This window comes from Callospermophilus lateralis, chromosome 19 (genome assembly GCF_048772815.1).
Source record: "Callospermophilus lateralis isolate mCalLat2 chromosome 19, mCalLat2.hap1, whole genome shotgun sequence".
Taxonomy (NCBI): domain Eukaryota; kingdom Metazoa; phylum Chordata; class Mammalia; order Rodentia; family Sciuridae; genus Callospermophilus; species Callospermophilus lateralis.
The window spans coordinates 36,115,851-36,140,482 of record NC_135323.1 but is presented as its reverse complement, the minus strand read 5'-3'; the positions used below and the strand labels follow the sequence as shown (position 1 = coordinate 36,140,482).

The window sequence follows — 24,632 nt, the reverse complement described above, 5'->3', positions numbered from 1 at the left end:
GACTATAATTTGGCAAGTGATTTACCACTGAGATACATCGCCAGCTTCCCTGTGAAAAAAAGTAAATATTTGCAGATAAATTTAAAGTCTCCTTAAGACAACATAAACCCCCTCCTTGGAGGATATCCCTCTTACTAATTACTTATGGACTTTCCTATGACTCTGTATCCACTGATGGTAGCTATAGAGAAAACATAAGAGAGCTGTCACACACCCACGGTATTTTGGATTATGTAATTTGAAATAATGCTAGTGAAATGAATGGTAAGCCCTGGAACTGAAATTATATATTTTTTAAAATTGTCAAGAATCCTAGACTATTGCACGGCACAGTGGCACACACCTGTAATCTCAGTGGTTCTGGAGACTGAGGCAGGAGGACCGTGAGTTCAAAGTCAGCCTCAGCAATTTAGTGAGACCCTACGCAACTCAGTGAGACCCTGTCTCTAAACAAGATACAAAAAAGGGCTGGGGATATGGCTCAGTGGGTAAGCACCTCCTGGGTTCAATCCCTGGTACAAAAAAAATAAAAAAATCAAAGCTGACATTGCTGCAGTGTGGTGCCCTTTGAGTTGATGTATGGAAATTAAGTCCTTTAGGGTTCTTGCTAAATTGCTGAGGCTGACTTTGAACTGGTAATCCTTTTGCCTCAGTCTCCCCAGTCTCTGGGATTACAGGTGAGTGTCATGGCACCTGGCCTATTTACTGTTTTTTTTTTTTTTTTACACATTATCTATTTTTATTCTCTAAAAAGCATATGTGCAATTTTTTAAAAATGGAATTCTATCTTTTTAATATTTATTTTTTAGTTGTAGGATATAATACCTTTATTTATTTATTTTTATGTGGTGCTGAGGATGAACCTAGAGCCTCACATGTTCAAGGCAAGCATTCTACCGCTGAGCCACAACCCCAGGTCCTTGGGATTCTATCTATGTCTTTGGTTGAATAATGATTCCAATTTCGATTATGAACATTCTTACAGATGAGTTAGCTTAGTTTGCGTTATCATTTTGAATTACCTTCCACAATTTATTTTTACATATTCATGTGGTTAAACATTTAAATTGTCTAATTTTTTTTTTCTTTTTGGTACCAGGGATTGAACCCAGGGGTACTAGACGACTGAACCACACCCCCGCCCTTTTTATTTTGAAATGAAGTTCTTTATAAGTTGCTTAGGGCCTCATTAAGTTGCTAAAACTGGCTCTGAACTCCCCATCCTCCTGGCCCAGCCTCCAGAGTTGCTGGAATTACAAGCATGCTCCACCACACCCAGATAAATTGTCTAAATTTTTTTTTTTTTTTAAAGAGAGAGTGAAAGAGGGGATAGAGAGAGAGAGAGAGAGAGAGAGAGAGAGAGAGAGAGAGAGAGAGAGAGAGAGTGAGTGTTTTAATATTTATTTTTTAGTTATCGGCGGACACAACATCTTTCTTTGTACGTGGTGCTGAGAATTGAACCCGGGCCGCACGCATGCCAGGCGAGCGCGCTACCACTTGAGCCACATCCCCAGCCCCAAATTGTCTAAATTTAAGTTCCATTTTTTTTTTCTGTCATTAAACTGTGAACAATATTCTTACATACATCTTTGGACAATTATTTCATTAATATCCACTCCTAGAAGTGGAATTGCTAGGTTAAAGGATATTTTTATTATTGATACAGAGTAGGTTCCAGAAAGTTTGTGAAAATTACCTTTATAATTGTCACCAGGGAAGTGAATATTTCTTTAAATCTGTACCTACCCTGAATAGTACTATAATTTTAATTCTCTTTAAATTTTACTTTCCAAAAATATTTGGTGAATATTTTTTTCTTTGTCACGATGAACTTTCTCATATGTTTATTGTTCATTTGCATTTTGTCTTTTATTCCTTTCCATTTCTCTCACTAATGAGCTAGATGATAATGCTGACCTTTTCATTGATTTATAAGAGCTATTTATAAATTCAGGTGATAAAGCCTTTGCTTCTCATGTGTGTTACAAAGAGCCTTTCCTAGTTTGTCTCTAAACTTTGTTCCGTTTTTTTAAACGGAAGGGAAAGGTTTAATTTTCTAAAATAAAAATCCGTTTTGGCTTAATGATTTCTCATTCTGTTTCATCCCCATTGATGGATGTTATATTATAAAATTCACTTTTGTTTTAGGAATTTACTTTTGAACTTTAAAATGTGGGATCCAAGTAAATTTTTTTCTCTGTAAAGTGTGAAGCCGGGATTTAGCCTTAACCGTGTTGAGAGTGCAAACTGGTTAGTGAACGTGAACTTTCCCACTAGAGGTCCTTCCAGTTCGCCTTTGTCCCAAACCTCTTCTCGGGCTTCTTAGGATCTTTTGTTGACTTATTTCATGTTAAAAATGTCAGGTGCGTGCCTAAGAGGGGTCAACACCACTCTCTCCGTGAGAGATACGTAACAACATCCTCTTTCTTCTTTTTAAGAGAGAGAGATCTTTTTTTTAATCTTTATTTTTATGTGGTGCTGAGGATCGAACCCAGCGCCCTGCGCATGCCAGGCGAGCGCGCTACCGCTTGAGCCACATCCTCAGCCTCTCTTTCTTCTTTTCGTTTGAGGGCCTTTTGATATACCTTCAATTTTCATGTATTGCTTTTTGAAATTTGTCTTCCCTTTCTTTTTCATTCACATTTAAAAATAACTACTTGGCTGGGTTAATTTGATTACATTTTCACCTGCATTCCTGAATCTCTCCCAAGCTTGGAGGCTGCGGGGAGACCTGCGGACGAGGAGGAGGGGAGCGGGGTGGAGGTGATGTGGGGCAAGGGAGAAGAGGGAAGGGACCCGGGGGAATGGGAGAGGGTGGAGAGGATGTGGGGTGAAGGGAGAGCAGGGAGGGGATGTGGGGTGAAGGGATGGGGGTTGTCAGGATGCGGAGAGGGCTGGGGTGAACTGGGGTGTGAGGGATGAGGTAATCTCGTAGATGTGAGAGCAGCAATGAAAAGGGGTGAAGAGCGGGAGCAGGGGGTGTGCAGAGACCCCGCCCAGACTGGCAAAGAGGGGCGGGCTTGCACTGGCCCCGCCCATGGGCGGAGCCTTCCGCACCGGGCCCGTCGGGAGCGGGTGGGGTTCTGTGCGCAGGCGCTCGCTCCTCAGGGTCTCGGCCTGGAGGGACGCGGTGGCGCGCGGGGCAGCGGGTGAGCCTCTGAGGCTGTGGGGAGGGCACGCGCGGAGCGCGGAATGGCAGCCTTCCCTAGCGGGGCCGTGGGCCCCGCGTAGGGTCGCAGGAGGCCCGGCGCGCGCGGAGGGGTGGGGGTCTTAGTCCGCGGCCGCTGCGGAGGCGACGCGCTCCAAGTCCGCGCGCTCCGAACCGGCGGCCAGCAGCTGCGGATTCCGGCCGGCGGCGGGCAGGTGAGGTGGAACAGGTGTCCTCGCCGCGCGCTGCGGGGCAGGAGTTGGCAGGCTGGCGGAGCCCGCGCTCGGGCAGCTGGCGTCCCTGTACAGCGCTGGCGGCCGCGCCTCGGCTGTTACATCTGCGGCGCTCGGGCTTCCTGGGTCTCCGGGCTGCTCTGCACTAGTCCTGCACCTTCCCGGACCTGTTCGGTAGAAGCGTCTGCCCGGTGGACTGCGGCGCTTCTGCGCTGCCCAGGGCGTCCAGCCCTGGGACGTGGTCAGCCTGGCTTTGTCCCTAACGGTCCTGCTTTGTGATTGTGGACGCTACGGCCTCAGGTTTCTGGAACTGTATTCTTAAACACATCTGGGGCCCCCGGGAAAGTTCCAGCCAAAGTGAGTTTGCGCCCTGGACCCTGCTGGAACAAAGCAATTACTGCGATGAGGAGGGGGCTTCAGGGACAGGTATGACAGACACCCCCGACCCCTCAAACCTCTGACCCGAGATCTGTCAAGAGTTTCTGAAAAGGGGCCGAAGAGACCTAGAAAAGGGATGAGGCTTGAGTGATTTCACCACGTTCGGAAGCCATTAAAGACTGTGAGTCATTTGGCAGACAGGACTGAGTGGTGGCCAGGGCCAGATAGTTCGAGAAAGGCCACCTCACTCTTTGGCAGGATGCTCAGGGGAAGCTTCTATCTTTAGTTTACCCTAAACAGCATCCCCCCCCCCCCCGCCCCCGCCTTTATTCGCCTCTAATTCTTTACAGAAGCCAGGCAGCTGTTAACCACCATCACCAAGTCTGGCACCAGAGATGTGGTGGATTTAGTCTTTCTTGACCTTATGGGGTCAGAGGAGGAGTAGCCTAGGGAAGGTTTGCCAGGCTATCAATTTTCTCTATTTTGAAAGAAGGAAAGAAAAAAAAAAATGTGTGTGTGTGGGTGGGGCGAGACCTCAAATGGGAAATGATTTGTTTCAGATTAGTAGCTCCTGAATAGAAGTCTGAGTACGCCAATGCTATCCACAGAGTAAAATTGAAATATATTGCAATTAAAAGATCCTTTTGGGAAACTACAGTCAAATTAGATTTACTTTTGTGTGTGTGTATTGCTAGGGATTGAACCCAGGGCCTTGTGTATGGAAGGCAGGCACTCTACCAACTGAGCTATGTCCCTAGCCACCTACAGTCAAATTAGAACCGACAGTTTTTATAAAAGATCTATTCTTATAACACCTAGGCTTTCCCCAAAAACTTTATGTGGATTCTCGTATTTGAGTATTAACATTATTCATAGTAAAAGTACAGCCTTGAAGCTGCCCACCCCCAAACTGCAACTCAGTTTTCATGTAGGTGTGGTAGGTCATCTCCTGAGATGCTGGCCTTCTGTTTCAAATATGTATTAGTGAGAGGGGACATGCACTGATAAGCATTATAGGCTTAATTAAACTTCATGAAATCAGATTGGAGTGGCAAAGGGACGTGGGGATGTTTCCCTGCTGTCCTTGTGCAGAATCAAAGGTCGCAAGCGGGTGTGTAGGGGTTTTAGGGAGAACTTAGCAAGTGCAGCCCTGACAGATCTCATTCTTTTCCTCTTTCCTCCTCTTCTAGGTTTGCTCTTTGAAGAACAGGTTTCTGAGCTCTTAGAGGAATATCAGAAAATGAACAAATCTCAGGTGAATTGTTTCTTTTCTTCCTATTTAGCTGCTGTGAGATTTCATGGCTTTTATAAGTGTTTTTGGTATGATATTTTATAAGTGTTTGTATATTAAGATGAACATTTTAAAAAGCCACTTCAGGGTCAGGTGAGCGAGTGGCCAGTGATGAACAGGCAAGGCACTAGTAGATCTTTGTAGGTCATGATCCCACAGTCATGGAAGTTCAGCATCATCCTAATCTGCAAATGGTATTCAGCAGAGACCAAACAGTTACTCCTGGGACAGGACTTTCTGGGCAGGACTTCCTGCTTTGAAGTGCTTAAAGGACTTCATGGAGTGGAGAACCCTGTAATAAACCTGCCTGTTGCCTGTGATTGTTCTTTGTTCTAAGTGGAGGGTAGAACTCAGATCATATTGGGGGCCAAAGCATTCCGGACTCAGTAGAGAGTGTTCTGAAGGTCCTCTCCCTGGGCTGCGTCCTCTGTGCTCATTACACACTTGTGGGTGGACTAAACATGTGGTCACCTTGATCTTGTTTGGAAGCAGACTCTTACTGAATGGATGCCCTATCTGAGCCGAGTGGCCACCCAGGAGATTTGGGCTCTCCATTCTCATCTCTGAGTGCTGTTTTGGTCTTCCAGGGTGCAGTTTTCATTAGTGTGTTCAACACCTTCCCTCAGTCTGAGTCATTTGAATACCCTTATTTGTGAGGCTCCTGTTCATATCTTTTGCTTGTTTTTCTGACAGAGTGTATAAATTAATGGGAACTCTCTATGCAGTCCTAAGAGGTGTGCTTTGTCATTTATACGTGGTTTGAATGTTCCCTCCACAATGTGGGCTGAAATTTAATTGCCATTATAACAGTGTTAAGAGGTATTAGGAGGCCCTCACCAGACTGCAGAATCACTAGCTGAATAAATCTCTGTTCTTCACAGTTACCCAGTCCAGGGATTCTCACAGCAGGAGACAGACTAAGACACACAGTACTAGAGAAAATTCTTGACTCTTTACTTTCTTAATGTTGACTTGATTAACAGAAATTCCTAATTTTAACGGGGTGTGGCTTTCTTTTCCTTTAGGAGTAGGTCTTTTTTGCATCCTCTTTATAAAGTAGCTTCCTATCCCAAGGTTCTGAAAGTATTTGTTTCTTCTGGAATCCTTATTGTTTTACCTTACAAATTAAAGCTGAAATTATTGTCTCCTTCTCAGTGTCTGGGGAAGAATTTTCCATATTTCATCATTAAGTATATTGGTTGTTTAATCAGGTTAAGGCAGTTTCTTTCTTAATTTGTTAAGGTTTTATCATGAATGGGTGTTCAATTTTATCTAGTGTTCCCTTGTAGATTATGTACTTTTTCCTTTATTCTCTAAGCTTAATTTCATTGATCACATTTCAAATACTAACCCACTCTTGCATTCTTGGAATCAATCTAATTTGGTCATCATATTTCACATATATGTTACACACACACACACACAGACACACACACACACACATTTGGGGGGGTATAGGAATTGAACCCAGAAGTGCTAAACTACTGAGCCACATCATCAGCCCTTTTTTATTTTATTTTTAATTTTTTTTTAAACACAATCTTTTTTTTTTTTAAATACCTTTATTTTATTTACTTATTTTTATGTGGTGCTGAGAATCGAACCCAGGGCCTCACACATGCTAGGCAAGTGTTCTACCACTGAGCCACAACTCCATCCCCCAGCCCTTTTTTATTTTGAGACAGGGTCTCACTAAGTTACTTAGGGTCTTGCTAAGTTTCTGAGGCTGGCCTTGAATTTGTGATTCTCCTGCGTCAGCCTCCCAAGTCGCTGGGATTACAGAGGTGCACCACCATACCCAACTAGATACCATTTTTAAAAATATTTCTCCTTGTTTGTGGCTTGCCTTTTTATCTTTTCAGTGTTAGCACAAAAGGACTGGGCCGGATGCAAACTTCATGGATCAGCTGTTTATTCAGGGACAAGGTGTCATGCAGGAACAGGTCGACGCCGGTGGACTCACTCTCCTGAAGGAAAATGAGCCACTGGACAATGAAAAGGACTGGGCTCCTATATTGCGATATGACTGAACAAGCGTGTCAGTTTGGGACACTTAGGAATTTGGTGTCTGTTTTACTGGGTGAAATGGGAGGGAGTCCAGGGTCAGTGGTCAGTTTTGGGTGCTCAGGAAACAGGATTATGAGAATTTGAAAATTTGTTTTTACTGGGCAACATTTTTATTTAGAGAAGAATGGGGGGTCTGGGGTCAGCATTCAGAGCTTCTCTCTTTCCCTTCAGGGTCCCTTTGTCACTGTCACTGGGAAAGGATTTATTTGGGGAAAGATAAAGCTTTGGCTTCCTCTCTAGGGATTGTTCTGTCACTGGGAAAGAATCAGTGCCACCAATGTGCTGCTTTTCTCTGCATTCCCCTTTCCCAGACTATATTAGTTTTGGGTTTGTCATTTTTCATATCTAATAATCAGTATTTTTTAAACAATAAAAGGTTTTCATTTTGATGGTATACAGTTTGATACATTGTTTTGATTATTGATAATTAATGTCCCCCCCCCAATCACTATATTTAAGAAATCTTTGCCAGAGCCAAGGCCATTGAATTTTCTCTCATGTTTTCTTCTAGCAGTTTTATGGTCTTTATTTTTGTGTTAAGATTTGTGCTCCCCAGACTTTCTCGCTTTTTCTTGCTAAGTTGTCCAGGCTGGCATTGAATTTGTGATCCTCCTGCCTCAGCCACCGAGGTGGCTGGGATTACAGGTGTGTGCCACCATTGCCTGGCCTTTTGCTTTTATTTTTAATCTTAAGGGTATAGGACTGAGTATTTAAATTTGTGATTTCTTCTGTGATGGCAGATACAGACTTTTCATAGATGCCTTTTTTATCACTTTGAGAAAGTTCCCGTTTTTTTTTCTTATACCATTTGCTGACAGTTTTTTTTTTTTTGTTGCTGTTTTTGTTTTTTAATTAGGAATCAATGTTGAGTTTTGTCAGATTCTTTTTCTGCATTGAGAAAATAATATGGTGCTTTAGCTTGGATGTCGATCATCCAGGTGTTAAAGGCTTGGTCTCACTCCAGAAGATTCCACAGTGTTTGGGAAGTTGTGGAATCTTCTGGAGGTAAGGCCTATGACAGGTCCCTGGGTTGTTGGGCACAGCCTTTCTTTGTTTTTAGGTCCAAACACATGTAGCATTGTTACATCACATGCTGAATTGACCTCTATGTCCCTCTTATACCTGGAGAGTTTCTCACATTGACTTCTCTTTAGGCTGATGAGAATATGTTACTGCAGCTTTCTTTTTTCTTTTTCTTTTCTTTTTTTGGGCACCAGGGATTGAACTCAGGGGCACTGACCACTGAGCCACATCCCCAGCCCTATTTTGTATTTTATTTAGAGACAGGGTCTCACTGAGTTGCCTAGTGCCTCGCTATTGCTGAGACTGGCTTTGAACTTGTGATCGTCCTGCCTCAGACTCCTGAACCACTGGGGGTGTGTGGTGCTGGGGGTTGAACCCACGGACTTGTGCCTGGGAGGCAAGCACTCTACCAACTGAGCTATATCCCCTGCAGCTTTCTTTTGATTTGTGTTTTCCTTTTGTGTATTTCCCCAATCTTTTAAGTTTTTTTCTTTGTTTTCATATGTAAAGTGGGTTTCTTGTGGACAGTCTGTAGTTGGCTCTTGTGTTTTTATTATTCTAATGATCCCGCCCTTAACAGAAGCCTAACTTTTACAATTAGGTGTTCTTGACACTGTGGGTTTATAGTTAGCATCTTACAGTCTGTTTTACTCTCCATTTCCTTTTTTATTTTTTTAAATTTATTCCTCATTGTCTTCAACACCCTTCGGGTTTTCTTTTCTCGCTCCCATAGGCATTTTAGGGATACCTCTTTATTTTATTTGGTAGTTGCTCCAGGGAGTACCATATACATATTTGATGTCTCACTTTCCCTTTAAGCAATACATATACTTTAATTTCCTCTTTCCTGCCTTTGTATTGTTGTCATGTCCTTAATTCCTAGAGTTTATTAGCATTATTATTATTTGCTTGTGTTGCTAAATATCTTCTTGAAAATCCAAAAATCGGAGGGGCATGTCTTTTATATTTACACATATGTGTAGCCTTTTGGTTTGCTTCATCTCTTTGTGAAGATCTGAATTTTCCTCTGGCACCCTTTTCCTTCTGAATTCCTTCAACATTTCCTGTGTTACAGGTCTGGTGGTGACAGATGCTCTCGCTTTTGCTTGTATGTAAAAGTGTTTATTTTGTCTTCTTTTTTGGCAAGATATTTTTTGCTTGATAATGAATTCTAGGTCAGTGTTATATTTTTTCTCCTTCTTCTTCGTTAGCACTTTAAATGTCCTTCTCTAGTCTTGAGCAGTTTCTTGTTTCTGGAGGGAGGTCTGCTGTCCTTCCTGTCTTCAAAAAAAAAAAAAAAAAAAAAAAAAAACAGGAAAGAGAAAGCAGCACTTTCTCTTCCTGCATCTAAGTTTTCCATCCCTGATTTTCAGCAGTTTCATTGTGCTACACCTTAGAGTATTTTTAGTTGTATTTGTTCTCTTCAGGGTTCTTTGAACTTCTTGTACCTATGGATTTATAGTTTTCTTTAATTTGGAAAAGTTTTGGCTTTAATTTCTTTAAATACATTTTCTGTCCCCCCCCACCACCACCCCAACTTCTGGATCTCCAGTGACCCCTGTGGCCTGTCTGATGAGGTCCCACAGGGCTGTCATGCTCTGTCATTTGATTTTCATTCTCATTTTTCTTAGGTGCTTCTTTTTGTTTAAGTTTCTGTTGCTGTGACTTTTGGTTTAGTTGATCTTTTTGATATCTGATTTTTTGATCCGTTTTTTGTTTCGATATTTGTGTGTGTATCTAGAAATTTCATGTGGGTCTCTTATTCCTCTCATTTTTCTCCTCCTACTCGTCATATTTCTCTCTATACTGTTGACTGGGTGATGGACACCAGCTAGATGTGGCTACTTACATTTTATTTAAATTAATTACAAGAAAAGAAAAATGTAAAATTAACGATTCACTTCCTCAGCCATGTTTCTCACATTTCAAGTGCTCAGTCACCACCCATAGCTGGTGGCTTCCTGTAGGTGCCGGTGAAAGGACATTTCCCCATAGCAGACAGTCCCACTGGACGTTACTGTAGCAGTATCATTTCTTGTAAAATGTGAAGCTTCTCCTGGGATCTGTCATTGCTTTTGTGGTCAGCTGGCTTCTCATTGTCCTCAGCAGTCACACCTGCCTCCTAGGCAGGACACACCACTGACACATGGTAAGAAAACAGTAGATTGCTACAATGAACGATTAACTAGAAAAAGAGGCAAATCGGGCTTATTATTGTGTGCACGGGCAGGATGCATACTGTTTACTTAAATATAAATAACTTGGGGCTGCTCAACATTTTATTGCTTGGGTGGCCAAGGATTTTGGAGTGTGCTAAGCTGTGCTGATGGGTCCAGATTGATGCAGGACAGATGAGGCTGAACACTCAGGAATTTTCAGGAGGCAGACTTATTTAAGCCGCAGTGGTCCTGAGGGGCTAATACCTAAAAATCTGGCTCCCAGGTTTGGAAATTCTTTTAGATTTATACTCAGTGTGGTGATTGCATGATGGTGGGCGGGTACATAACAGTTGTCTGGTGTTCTTAGGTCAGACAGAGGTTTCACGAGTTTTTATTCAGGAAGACAGAAACAGGAACTTTGCACAACAACAAGCTCTCTGACCTTTGCATCGCACCCTTTTCTGAGGCAGAGTCTATGACACCATCTAGTTGCAAACCTGGCTTTTATAGGACAGAGGAAGCTGCCAACCACCATGAGTTCTCTGCAGAAATCCTGCTGACATTCTTTGCCAACCTCTTGTTGGCAGGAGAGAAGCTTATGTGTTACAGTTATGGTGGGGGTCTCTTTGGTGTGGGCACCTAGTGGCTGCATCAAGATTACTCTCTGTGTACCCTGAGGACCCTCATGGCTCTCAGCCTCTCCCAACCTCGGCTGCTCTCCTTTATCCTGCTCTGTGCTTCAATCTGCTCTGTGTTTTTTTGCCTCCATCTTTGTTCATAATTGTGCCACATTAGCAATGATGTCCCATGCACTGAAACCCAGCCTGATTATATAAAACAGGACCATATTTTCTACTGCTATTTGACACTGATTATTTTGTATTGGTGTTCTACCTCTGAGCTATATATCTCGTACCTCCAAACCCCACTCCACACTTTATTTTGAGACAGTCTTCCTGAGTTGCCCAGATTGGCCTTCAACTAGTGATCCTCCTGCCTCAGCCTCCGAAGTAACTGGGATTATAGGCATGTGCCACTGTGCCCAGCATCCACACTGGTAGTAAATGATTCTAGCATAGCTCTTGTAATTCCTTGGAACAAGTTAAATGTTCATACTTATGATATGACTCCTTGCTAAAATTTAAGCTCCTAAAGGCAGGAGGGAAAAAATATTTATTTAACTTAATATTCTTGTGAAGCTAGAAGACTTTCAGATACATGGTGGGATCTTAATTTTTCTGTTTGAGTTAATAAGTACACTGACTGGATATTTCTATCATGCTATCTCTTTATTTCCCAATAAAGAGATAAACAGAATAAGATATGGAATTAGCAACCTACATAATGTTTCAAGGTAGACTCTCAAAGTAAATGTGCTAAGAATTATTTTCCACACATCTGTTTCATGTGACCCAATACTGATCACACCAGATTGACCAGGAAGGTGCCATCCAGGGATCTGTGTCATTCGATGATGTGACTGTGAATTTCAGCCGGGATGAGTGGCTATGCCTGAGCAGTACTCAGAGGATCCTGTACCGGGATGTGACACTGGAGAACTACAGCCACCTGGTCTTCGTGGGTGAGGAGTTTTCCCCGAGCAATGCCCAAGAGTGTATATTTGTTCCTTTAGTTGTGGCTCTGCCAAAATGTCAAAGCCCTTGGTGGGGCTTGGTGATATTTTTGTGTGTATTTCTGGGGTCAAAGGTGGTCATGGCCAGAACCGCTGTGTCCTTACCTCCCCAGAGAAAGCTTCAAATAGGCACATTTTGTAGGACTTCCGAAGTTGCACCTTCCTGTTCTTGCAGGGCTGCCATGTCCAGGCAGCCCTTAGTTGTCCTACCTCTGTCTCATTACAGGATATTGCCTCACCAAACCAGACGTGATCCTCAGGTTGGAGCAAGGAGAAGATCCGTGGACATTAGAGGGAGAGCATCCAGGCCAGGCTCATCCAAGTGAGTGTTACCAGGCAAGAAAAGAAACCAGTGGGAATCAGTTCTAGGGTTGGAACCTTTGGATTTTTCTCAGAAACTTAGATAAAGACCTCAGGCATTTGGAAGTAAGTGAACCGCAGGCCACAATGGCCTGGTTAACCTGGGGCACTCTTCCATCTGCCACTCGTAAATACAGACGCTTTCCCTTGGTGCATAACTTTTAGGGGCATTAACTATTCTGACACCTAGAATCTAAACCCCACCTGCCGCATCTGACACCTTCTTTCTTAGCTTCTCTAGAATTCATTTTCCCTCCATTTTCATGAATGCTTTTCTATGTGATTTCCCACCTCCAGGTATTAACTAATTAAAGCATTCATTCTGCAGATATTCATTGAAGAGCCACTATGTGCCCCTCACGTTTTTGGCATTGGGGACATGGTAGTGAGTACAGTGTCCCTGAACTTGTCGACCACACAAGCTAGTAGGAGGACATGACTAAACAGATGTGTGTGTTGAGCAGCGACAAGACAGTGAAGGCTCTTGAAGCAATGACAGGAGACGGTGGCTGGAGAATGCCATTACAGAGACCAGCAGTTGAGCAGACAGTTGGGGGAAGTCAGGAAGCAAGTCCCCAGACTCTGGGGGCTGCAGGCAGAGGGAACAGCTGGCCCCAGGTCTGGGGTGAGAGTTTGCTCGATGTGTGTGAATGCAGCAGGGAGACAGCACGTGTGTGGCAGGGAAGCACCAGAGAGCAGTGGTGGGGGTAACAGAGAGGTGGCCAAAAAGGCCCAGGCGCAGCAGCATAGTCAGAACACCCAAACAAAGACAAGTCAGACACCTTGAAGGTGCCAGAGAAAACCAGCACTTCACAGGCAGGAAAAGAATGGTTTGAATGGCTGTAGATTTTTCATCTGAAGCCACAGACAGAGGACAATGAAATAACATCTTCTTTATAGTGCAAAACAAAAAGAACCATCAACTCAGGATCTAGATCCAGTGAAATATATTTCAAGAATGATGGAAATGAAGGAAAACTAGGAAAAATTCTCCCTAGTCATTCTAAAATTCCTAAAATTTCAGGATGAAGGTAATTGATACTAGAGGGAAACCTGAAATGAAGGAAAAGCAATGGTAATGATAAATATCTGTGTAAATATAAAAGGCAGTTGTTCTTATAAGTTCTTTAAAATATTTATGGCTGTTGGGCTGGGGATGTGGCTTAGTGATAGAGTGCTTGCCTAGTATGTGCCAGGTCCTGGATTCAATCCCTAGCCATATACATACACACACACACACACACACACACACACACACACACACACAGAAAAAAAAAAAGGAAAGGAAAGGAAAGTTTAGGAATTGACAATGAAAACCATATCACTGTGCAATGAGATCGTCAATGTCTACGTCTGCAGAGGTGATGCATCTGGTCACAACAGAGTGGTGCACACAAGATCTGTATGTTGTAAGGTTTCTGCACTTTACTTGCTGTGGTGAAATGTTAACTCAGAGTAGACTAAGTGGTTGGGTGTGTGTTGTCATCTCTACAATAGCCTTTTAATAAATACAAAGAAATAATAGCCCAAGCCAATAGATCAATTAAAATGGAACACTAAGAAATCTTAAGGAAACCCAGCAGAAACAGGAGCTCAGGATGGCTTTTACATTTTAAAAAGTTTGTAGTAGAGGAGGTGGGACAGAAACCCTGTGTTGCCCATGAACTTTGAAGTGCTTGGCATGTGGTCCTTCAGAAGCTTTACTGACCCCCTGGTCTGTGTCATTTTTATTTACATATGAGTGTCAGAATCACAAATAAAACATTAGCATATACAGTTAGTAGCAAATTAAATGATAATGTGCTATGTATTAAAATATTCTGGAAGAAAAAATTTCTCTGTGGCTGCTCAAAAGGCATTAAAATAAAATTTAACTATTTTTCCCCCTTTTTTTAAAATTAGGGATCGAACCCAGGGGTGCTTAACCACTGAGACATATTCTCACATCCCCACATCCCCAGCCCTTTTATTTTTACTTATTTTTCATTTTTTTGAGACAGAGTCTCACCAAGTTGTTTAGGTCCTCAGTAATTTGCTGAAGCTAGCTTTGAATTTGTGATCCTCCTGCCTCAGCCTCCTGAGTCTCTGGGATTAGGCTTGTGCCACTGTGACCAACTTATCATCCTTTTTTAATTGAAAAATAAACAGTAAAATTGGGCTAGATGAAAAAAAAATGTCGATCCAAACTCATTAATAGCTAATGAGGAATTATAGACTTATTAAATCAAAGCAATGAAGATGTCTCTGATAACTACCATTATTTAATATTATTTTGAATGAATTAGAAAATAAGCCCATAAAGCAGGTTATTGGCATAAAAATTTAAAAGGGAGACACAAAATTGTTACCATATGTATGCTTCACCTGGATGAAAAGCATCCAGTCAGAAGATAAGAAAAAAGAAATGATTTTATTTAAAATAGCAACAGAAAGAGGGGAAAAAAGGTTAGGAACAAATGTATTAAGAAATTTTTATTATATATATACTTATCTATACAGATATGAATGTATAAAGACATATATAAAATATTAAAATACTACTTGTGAATATAATAGACTCACAATTATGATGTATTCTTGGCTAGGAAGCCACTCGGGAAGGTAGGCAGACTTGGGCACTAAAGATGTCAGTTCTCTTAGGGTAATCTACATGCACACCAGTAACTCACCAGACTTGCTGATAGGTGCTCAGGGAACCAAAGTCATCCAGTGCCCTGTGAAGGCAGTTAGTGGGTGATCAGCACTGGAAAGAGGGAATTCTTTGTTTTTTTTTTTTTTTTTTAATATCAGGGGTTGAATCCAGGGTACTTGGCTCAACCATGGAACTACATCCCCAGCCTGTTTTTTAATTCTTAATTTTGAGACAGGATCTTGCTAAGTTGCTGAGCCTAGGGAAAGTCAATAACAGGAGCATGGATGGATCAGTCTGAGCTCTGGGGTCCTGGCCTGGCTTTGAACTTGCCATCCTCCTGCCTTGGCCTCACAAGCTGCTGGAATGACAGGCATGTGCCACTGCATATGGCATTCTTCCTGGGTTGTTTTGTTTCTATCTTTTTAAGTTTGAGCTGTATGAATGTATTATTTTAATTTTTTTAAAATTAAAGGAGGAGTATCAGCTGTGTTACATGATACGGAGAGATTAGGATGAAGACTGAGAATTAAATGCTGAATGTGGTGTACTGTTCTTAAGAGAAGTTCCTAAGGGATGGTTGGTGAAATCTTGCTGTGTGTGAGTTCATGCAAGACTAAGATCTCCACTCCCAGCAAAACAGTAAACCAGATCCCCTGTAGGGCCTTGTCAGTGCAATAGGACTAGAAACTTAGTAAATTATGATAGCTCGTGGCTGGACTGTTTAAAATGTAAGGGAAATCTGTAATGCCCAAGAGAAAACAGAAATCTAGCAGTGAGATGAAGCCAGAGAAGTGCTCACTTAGCAGAAAATGGATATGGATATGCCATCGAGGTGTCGGAAGGCATGTGCAGGTTCTCATCATCTGGGGCCCAGGTTAGCGAGTCTTGGAGATGAGGATAGGGCACCAGAGCTTGGACTGATCCATCCGTGCTTCTGCTGGGAACACATGTTCTCTCAAGGAATGGATCTCCGTTCAGTCCCCAGGACTCCTAGGTGAAGGGTACCAGAAGGAAGCTCACAACAGAAAGATAGTGGGCCCTGAGGAAGAAAGAAGTCATTTGTGGGAACCAGTAGAATGCAGAGAATCAAAATGCGAAGCACTGCAGATTTTAGAATTATTAGATATGAAATATTAAAATTTGTAAGGAAGAACAAAGTCCAAAATAACCAAAGCATTTCTGAAGGCTTAGAAGAACTAGGCCCCCTGGGGGTAGCCATGACCCTCTCACTTGCCCAACCTGTTACTCTCAGATAAAAGCAATAGTCATAACTATAAATACTGGGGGAATATATCTGTGACCTTGAAGCAAAAAAGGATTTCCCAAACAGCAGGCAAAAAAGCAGTTGTGTGTGTGTGTGTGTGTGTGTGTGTGTGTATGTGTGTGTGTGTTTTACTTTTCATGCAGTTAAGTATTTTATACATTTAAATAGTGCAAAACAAATTTAGACACATTTTCAAGCAGTCTTGATCACATGATCACTCCTCTGGGAAGAGGTCTTCTGCTGTCTCTTTAGAACATTTTCCCAGGGCCTCACCTGAGGTTTCAGCTTTCTGCTTTACCAGGTGCTTTGAGAACTGCCTCCTTTACCTCCTGGTCTCATCTGTACTTTTTTCTCAGTTTTATCTGAGCTGTTTCAGACTAGCCTTCACATCGTCTCCACGTTGTCTTTTCACATTCCTTATTTCCACGTAATGAGGCTCCACCCTTTTATCTCCTGCTCTGTCTTGACAACCATGAAAATCATCCGGCCATCATACTGATTTCTGTAGTTCCTCATATGTTTTAATTTTCCTTTGAAAATTCTTCTATAGTTACTATTTTTATTTTCTGGTGACCTTACTCAAAACCAGAACCTATTCTCTTGTGCTTTGGTCATTTAGTTCCTAACTATAAGCACAATTGACCCTCTGTATCCACAGGTCCCATTGGATACAGATTGAACCAACCGTGGAGCAAAAATATGTGAGCTAGGCATAGTGTCACATGCCTGTAATCCCAGGGGCTCAGGAGGCTGAGACAGGAGGATCTCGAGTTCAAAGCCAGCCTCAGCAAAAAGTGAGGCACTAAGCAACTCAGTGAGACCCTGTCTCTAAATAAAATACAAAATAGGGCTGGGGAGTGTGGCTGAGTACCCCTGAGTTCAATGCCCGGTACCCCCTGCCATGAAAAAAATGTGTTTGTACTGAACATACATAGACATTTTTGTTTAATATTCCCTAAACAATATAGTATAACAACTATTTATATAGTATGTGCATTGTATTAGTTACTATAAGAAATCTAGAGATGGTTTAAGAAATCTAGAGATGGAGGATGTGTGTAGGTTATGTCAAACACTATGCCATGTTACATGAGGGACTTGAGCATCAGATTCTGGCATGTGCCAGGAGTCCTGGAACTAACCCCTCTCTAATATTGAGGGACAATTATATATATTAAGTGTAAATCAATCCATTTTGTGTTGTCACTGGGCTACTATAAACCTAGTGTTGCCCTCTTTAAAGACACCTCTTGTTTGTTTGATTTTTTAGGTACTGGAGACTTAACCCAAGGACATTTAACCACAGAGCCACCTCCCCAGCCCTTTTTTATTTTTTGACAAGGTCTTGCTAAGTTACTGAGGCTGGTTTTGAACTTTCAATTCTCCTGTCTCAGCCTCCCAAGTTGCTGGGATTACAGGTGTGCACCACCATGCCCAGTTCAAGACACACCACAAACACCACACCAGTGTTCATTTTGTTGTTGTTGTTACTGCTCAAAAACTTAAAAAATCTTTATTTTTTTAGTTTTAGGTGGATACAATATCTTTATTTTTTATTTTTATGTGGTGTTGAGGATTGAACCCAGAGCCCCGCGCATGCCAGGTGAGCGTGCTACCACTTAAGCCACATCCCCAGCCCAGTATTACTAATTATTACAACATCCTCGCCTCTTCTTGAGGTTTGCCAGTCTGGATCTGTGAGAAAGGGCTCATACTGAACCTGGCATGCGGTTAATGTTCCAGGTGTTATTTTACACATGACTTGTTTGTGCTAAAGTTTTTACCTTTTTTATTTATTTGGTGTTTTTTTTTTTTTTTTTTGGTACCAAGGATTGAAACCAGGGTGCTTAACCACTGAGCCACATCCCCAGCACTTTTTTGTATTTTATTTAGAGACAGGATCTTGCTGAATCACTTAGGGCCTCATTAAGTTGCTGAGACTGGCTTAGAACTGGTGATCCTCCTGCCTCCACTGGGATTACAGGTGTGCGTCACTGCACCCAGCTTTACCTTTGTTTTGAAGTGCTTCTTAATTACTCTGGTCAATGTTAATCTCTGGGCTGGGGTTGTGTGCCTCAGCAGTAGAGCACTCGCCTAGCATGTGTGAGGCCCTGGGTTTGATCCTTAGCACCACATAAAAATAAATAAATAGAATAAAGTTGTTGTGTCCAACTACAATTAAAAAAATTTAAAACAAAAAAAAATTAATCTCCCCTTCATAAAGTCTCCCCCCCTTTTTTTTTGGTTACTGAACTTCAGGAGACTCAGACTTGATCATATCCCATGACATCCGTATGACATCCATATGTTTATTACCTGAGGCTTTAGTCACCATTTGAAGGGCCTCCTTTTATTATTATTTTTATGTGTAGTATATAATTGATATGTTCTTCTGTTGCATTAATAGATATGTTTATGTAGAAAGCATTTCTTGAGTACATAGGCCTACATCACATTCCCATAGATTCCAAGTCATAAAAATATAGGTTGATATCATTCATAACAGTATACCCTAGGTTTTGAATAAAAGTTTCCAGGAACCCTACTGCACATTGGTTGTTCAGGACCACTGGCCACGTGTCTACTTGGAGCCATTCAAAGGCAACTAGAGAGAGACACAGTAACACCTGCTAGGAGCATACGTTATAATTCTGACAAGTAAACAAATGGTATGAAATATTTTGAAGTTTACTGTTTATCAAGTGCTATTGGGATAAAGTTTATACTTTCCAAAGTTGTTTTAATGAAAAGTGTACATAGTGACTGCTTCCAATTTTTTAAGAAAATGCAGGCTAAGAGGCCTGATTTTAAAAAGATGAGAGAGAGAGACGGACACACATTTTCTGGAGGGTATGTAAATTTTAGTGGAGCAAAAGCCAGAACAGTAGGCCCTGGGGGTAAAATTATGTGTCAGACTTGTGACTTGTGTTTGGGAGTGATTATTTAGGAGATATTGATTGTGGATTTTTGTAAGGATACCTTGCTTACATAAATATATTCATCTCTTGGCACCTGGACAGCGGGCTCTATGGGTTATGTCTTACCTGTCAGCTAAGCCGCCCTGAGGTCCTTCTTTAGGACGCCCTTCTCATTCCACCTCTTGTGCTTATCCTTTTTTGTGGGTTTCTCGGATGTGCTCAGCCCTCAGTTCACTGTTTCATTTCCCCTTCTCTTTTCTGCTGTGCAGGTCATATTTTTCAAATTGCAAATATATGTGTATTCATTGCTAGTTTTACTCACCCACTTCCACTGTAGCAGGTGTGTCTTATATTTTTCTAAACCAAGGAGAAATGTAAGCCATAGGATTTCATCCCAGGAGCCTGGGCCTGAAAATAGGGATTCAGTGATATAACAAGTCACTATTGTGGATATTTGTTAATGTTTTTAATGTACACTTAATTTTTCTCATTTCTAGAAGCCCAGAAGCTAAGTGATCTGATAAAGAGAAGCCAGGAAACCCCAGACGAACACTTGTGCTGTGCATCCCTCCTATACAACAACACACTGAGTAAGAAGAGAGAGAACATTTCTGGAAACACACTTAATCTGGACACAAACCCTGTTTCTTCAGGAAAAACACCCTGTGAAAATGACTCACGTGGAGTGAGTGTGAAATGTATTTCAGAACCAAGTGTTACTGATAAAAACGATTCAAGTAGGAACTCCAGTGCACTCACTGAACATGGGAAGTTGCCTCTTGTCTGTGAGCAAGAAAACAGTCAGACTGAGCAGAAGTCTGATGTGTGTAACCACGGTGAGGAATCTCTGGGTGGTAATGAGGGTCTTACTGAGCAACAGGAAGTTCAAGCTGTGGGACCACCTTTGGAAGATAATGATGGTGGAGAAGCCGTCCCTGAGCAGGCAGCCACCACCTCATCCCAGACGGCAGAGGCAGGAGAGAAGCCCTGTGACCACGAGGAACCCACAGGAAGTACCAGTGCCATGTCAGTCCCTGACATCTCTCAAGAATGTCAGACGAGGAAAGATTGCTCTGAAGTTAATGGGTGTGAGAAGTCAGTGGTTTATGAGGACCAGCAAGTTAGCATGGAGGAGAAAACCCAGGAAGCCAATGAAAATGAGAATGCCAGCAAGGAGCCCCGTCTCACTCAAGCTCCTGGAACTTGCTCAGGGGAGAACACCTTTGAATGTAGTCGTTGCAAGAAATCTTTTCACCAGGAGTCCCAACTTACTAACCATCAGAGGACCCATACACAAGAGAAACCTCGTAAAAGTAGTAAACGTGGGAAAACCTTCCAGAAATCACAGCTCACTGACTCAAAGAGAACTAACCGAAGACAGAAACGCCGTGAACATAAGGCACGTGGAAAAGCCCCTGTGAAGTCCCCTCTCGGGGACCAGCAGGGGACACAGCCAGGAAACAAGCTGTATGTATGTGATGACTGTGGGAAACCTTTCCGCTATCGCTCAGCCCTCAAAGTCCATCAGCGGATCCATACAGGAGAGAAGCCCTATAAGTGCCATGAGTGTGGGAAGTCCTTCTATGCCAAGTCCAACTTCACTCATCATCAAAGAATCCACACAGGAGAGAAGCCCTTTGAATGTCAGGAATGTGGGAAGTCCTTCTCTGTGAAGTCAAACCTCACCAAACACCAGAAGACACACACGGGGGAGAAGCCTTTCAAATGTAGCGAATGCGAGAAAACCTTCTTCCAGAAGTCACAATTTGCTGACCATCAGAGAACCCACACAGGGGAAAAACCCTACACATGTACTGAGTGTGGGAAATCTTTTTACTATAAGTCAGCTCTACATGTCCATCAGGGGAAGCACAGAGAAGAGAAGCCTTACAAATGTACTGAGTGTGAGAAATCCTTCTGCTATAAGTCAGCCCTGATTATACATCAGGTAACTCACACAGGGAAGAAACCCTATGACTGTAATGAGTGTGGGAAAACCTTTTGTGTGAAGTCAAATCTCACTAAACACCAGAAAATTCACACAGGAGAGAAACCGTATACATGTAATGAGTGTGGCAAATCTTTCTCTATGAATTCAATCCTTGTTGTACACCATCGGACCCACACAGGGGAGAAACCTTACAAATGCAATGAGTGTGAGAAATCATTTTACAAAAAATCAGCTCTTACTAAACATCAGAGAACTCACAGTGGGGAGAAACCACATAAATGTTCTGAATGTGGGAAGTCTTTTCATATGAAATCCACTCTCATTATACACCAGAGAACTCACACTGGAGAGAAACCCTACAAATGTAATGAATGTGAAAAGTCATTCTACGTGAAGTCTCATCTTAATATCCATCAGAGGAATCACACAGGAAAGAAACCCCATGTATGTGGTGAATGTGGGAAAGCCTTTACCATGAAGTCAAACCTCACTGATCATCAGAGGACGCACTCAGAGGAGAGACCTTACAAATGTAATGAGTGTCAGAAAGCCTTTCGCCACAAGTCAACCCTAACTGTACATAAGAGAACTCATACAGGGGAGAAACCTTACAAATGTAATGACTGTGGGAAATCCTTCTATATGAAGTCAGCCCTCAGTCAACATCAGAGAATACACACAGGCGAGAAGCCCTATGATTGTAAACAGTGTGGGAAAGCCTTCTTCCAGAAGTCACACCTCACTAAACACCATCGGACCCACACAGGAGAGAAGCCCTATGAATGTAAGGAATGTGGGAAAACCTTCTTCCAGAAGTCACACCTCATTGAACATCAGCGAACACACACTGGGGAGAAACCCCATGAGTGTAATGAATGTGGGAAATCCTTCTGCTATAAGTCAGCCTTAACCATACATCAGAGAATTCACTCAGATGAGAAACCCTACAAATGTAGTGAATGTGACAAGTCTTTCTGTATGAAATCACACCTCACTGTACATCAGAGAACTCACTCAGGGAAACACCCCTTTGAATGTTATGAATGTGGAAAGGCTTTTTATGTGAAGTCAAACCTCATCAACCACCAGCGGACTCACACTGGGGAGAAGCCTTATATATGTAGTACATGTGGGAAATCTTTCGGTATGAAGTCGGCCCTCACAGTTCATCAACAGGGACACACAGGGGAGAAGCCCTATGCATGTAATAAATGTGGGAAAGCCTTCTGCAAGAAGGCAGCTCTCACTAGTCATCAGATGATTCACAGGAGAATGACTCCCTGAATTTTAATAAATGTACCGCTTCCTCCTGTGTGGAATCAGACTTTGTCGCACCAGGAGGACTTGCAGGAGGTGATGTGAATGTAATCCGTGGCAGCCCTCGTGTGTAACTTCAGTCTTCAGCACAAGGGAGACAGGCTAGATGACTCTCTACAAAATGAATATGGGAAGACTTTGTGTCATGTCTTAACTAAATGTCAGAGGACTCAAATGGGAGAGCACCCTGAGACATCCTGTGTACATTAGTATCCACCAACATATCAAGTGCACATTGCAGACAAGGCACGGGGAAAAGTGAACAGTGAAAGTGTAAAGCCACTTATGGTCACAGCGCACTGCACATCAGGTAACTGATATGGGTGTGAAATTGTGTGGGCATTTCATGTGCATGTAAGCTCCAAAATAATCAAACTAAATTGAAAAAGTAAATAGAAAAACACTAAGGGAACATTATTAATTTAGGTGATGGGGCACTCCTGATGCTTCTGGAAATGTAATGCTGAAGTCATGTTTCAGACTTGATTCCAAATTTTGAAAATATGATGTAAGATGTGTCTGATCTTTGGATGATAAAGGTTTTTGAGAAACACAAGTTGCTGCAGCAAGCTGTCACTTTAGTTATTTGAAGAGGACCTGAGGTGAGTAGGGCTTCTGAATGTGAGTCGGTAGCATGCTTATGTTGTGTACCTTTGGTTTTCATGGTGAAACTAAGTACAGTTGCCAGTGAAAAAGGTTGCCCCACAGCTTAATAACTGTTAGGACAGACTTCCCACACTGATGCCACCAATGCTTCTTTGTAGCTTAACAGTACAGTATGCATTGAGTGACATTTGACAAATTTGAGTACTGTACCACAGCATATTATTATACTGAGGAAAGCAAAATATAAGAAACTACATGTAGCATGTTATCTTTTATGTAAGAGTTGAGGGGACATGTGTATGTATATGTATACCTTTTTATGAAGTTTTGACTTTTGAAAATGATTATTTATATATATGCAAAAGGAAATAAAAGCAGGTTTTAAAAGTGAAAATGAAGAGAATACTCAAGGTTATTTCACATTGGTAAATCAACCACATAGAAATTATCAGAGACTTTTGAACCCAGTATCATAACTATGCATCCTTAGTTGGAACATTTTTCAGGAACAAGAAGGGTCAAAGAAAATGGTAATGTCACTCATTAATTTCCATGTTAGTAATATTGATGCTATTTTAACCTATTTTGTGTATATTTTAGGATGAAGCAAAAAAGAGCCAAAATTTCCAGTTTAAGTGGTGACAAGAACTCTAATTCTTCAGGGAAAACTCCCCATAGTGATAAATATGAGTTGGAAATGTAAAAAAAAAAAAATTTTCATATCTGTTCACTGACAGGGCCTTTAAAAAGTGTTACCAGGGCTGGGGATGTGGCTCAAGCGGTAACATGCTCGCCTGGCATGTGTGGGGCGCTGGGTTCAATCCTCAGCACCACATAAAATAAAGATGTTGTGTCCACTGAAAACTGAAAAATAAATATTAAAAAAAGTGTTACCAGTATAGTGATCAGTAGATTCTGTGCCTAGCATTGCCACCAAGGGAAAGGGAACTCTGGAGGAATAGCTGGTGATTTGGGGTCCTGAGGCATCCACAGTGAGCCTGGGGCCTCCTGGATAGGAAACCAAGAAAATGCTCAGATTGAAGGGCAATGAAAGAACACAGCAGCTAGCTTGGAGGGGCTACACTGGCCAAATTAGAAGTAATTTGATAATCAAGAAGGATGACTGTAACTGATTGAACAGTTTTAATAAACAAAAATCTGAGTCTGCAGTAATCTCCACACATAAGAGGGGCCAAAATAATCTATGAGTTAATATAGGCAGAAGGAATGGTAGAATTTTAGAACCTGCTTGGTAGCATCCCCTTGTGCATCTAGGTAAAGATCACAGAGCACATGGGTGTGAACACGGTTGCATCTTGTGACTCAGGGCTGGGTGGGTGGAGGCTGTGAGCTGATGGAAGACCTCACTCTGCTGGGCAGGGCTCAGTGAATCAGCTCTGCCACTGAGAGGATCCAAGCCTGTTGGAGTTAAGATTCTTTGGTTATTTGGAGCTATAAGACATCCTCACTTTGAAGAGGGATACCTTTTTAAAAATGTAATTCAGGTTCTGAACTATAACTCAGTGGTAGAGGGTGTGCTGAGCAAGCACGAGGCCTGGGTTCAGTCTCCAGTTACCATTCCTCCAATTATGTAATTTACAAGAACACTCTATGGCAACAAATATAAGTATCCAACATCATTGGTCATCAGG

General features: G+C 42.1%; 1 protein-coding gene across 1 annotated transcript; it reads left to right on the top strand.

Annotated features, from left to right (window-relative positions):
• The first annotated feature begins 3,666 nt into the window (after positions 1-3,666).
• Positions 3,667-23,392, top strand: LOC143384785 (uncharacterized). The gene is made up of 5 exons (XM_076839914.1): positions 3,667-3,807; positions 4,950-5,014; positions 11,731-11,881; positions 12,159-12,254; positions 19,604-23,392. Exons 2-5 carry the CDS (start codon positions 5,000-5,002, stop codon positions 22,339-22,341), a joined length of 3,000 nt encoding a protein of 999 aa, XP_076696029.1. The 5' UTR covers positions 3,667-3,807; positions 4,950-4,999; the 3' UTR covers positions 22,342-23,392.
• Positions 23,393-24,632: the final 1,240 nt, after the last annotated feature.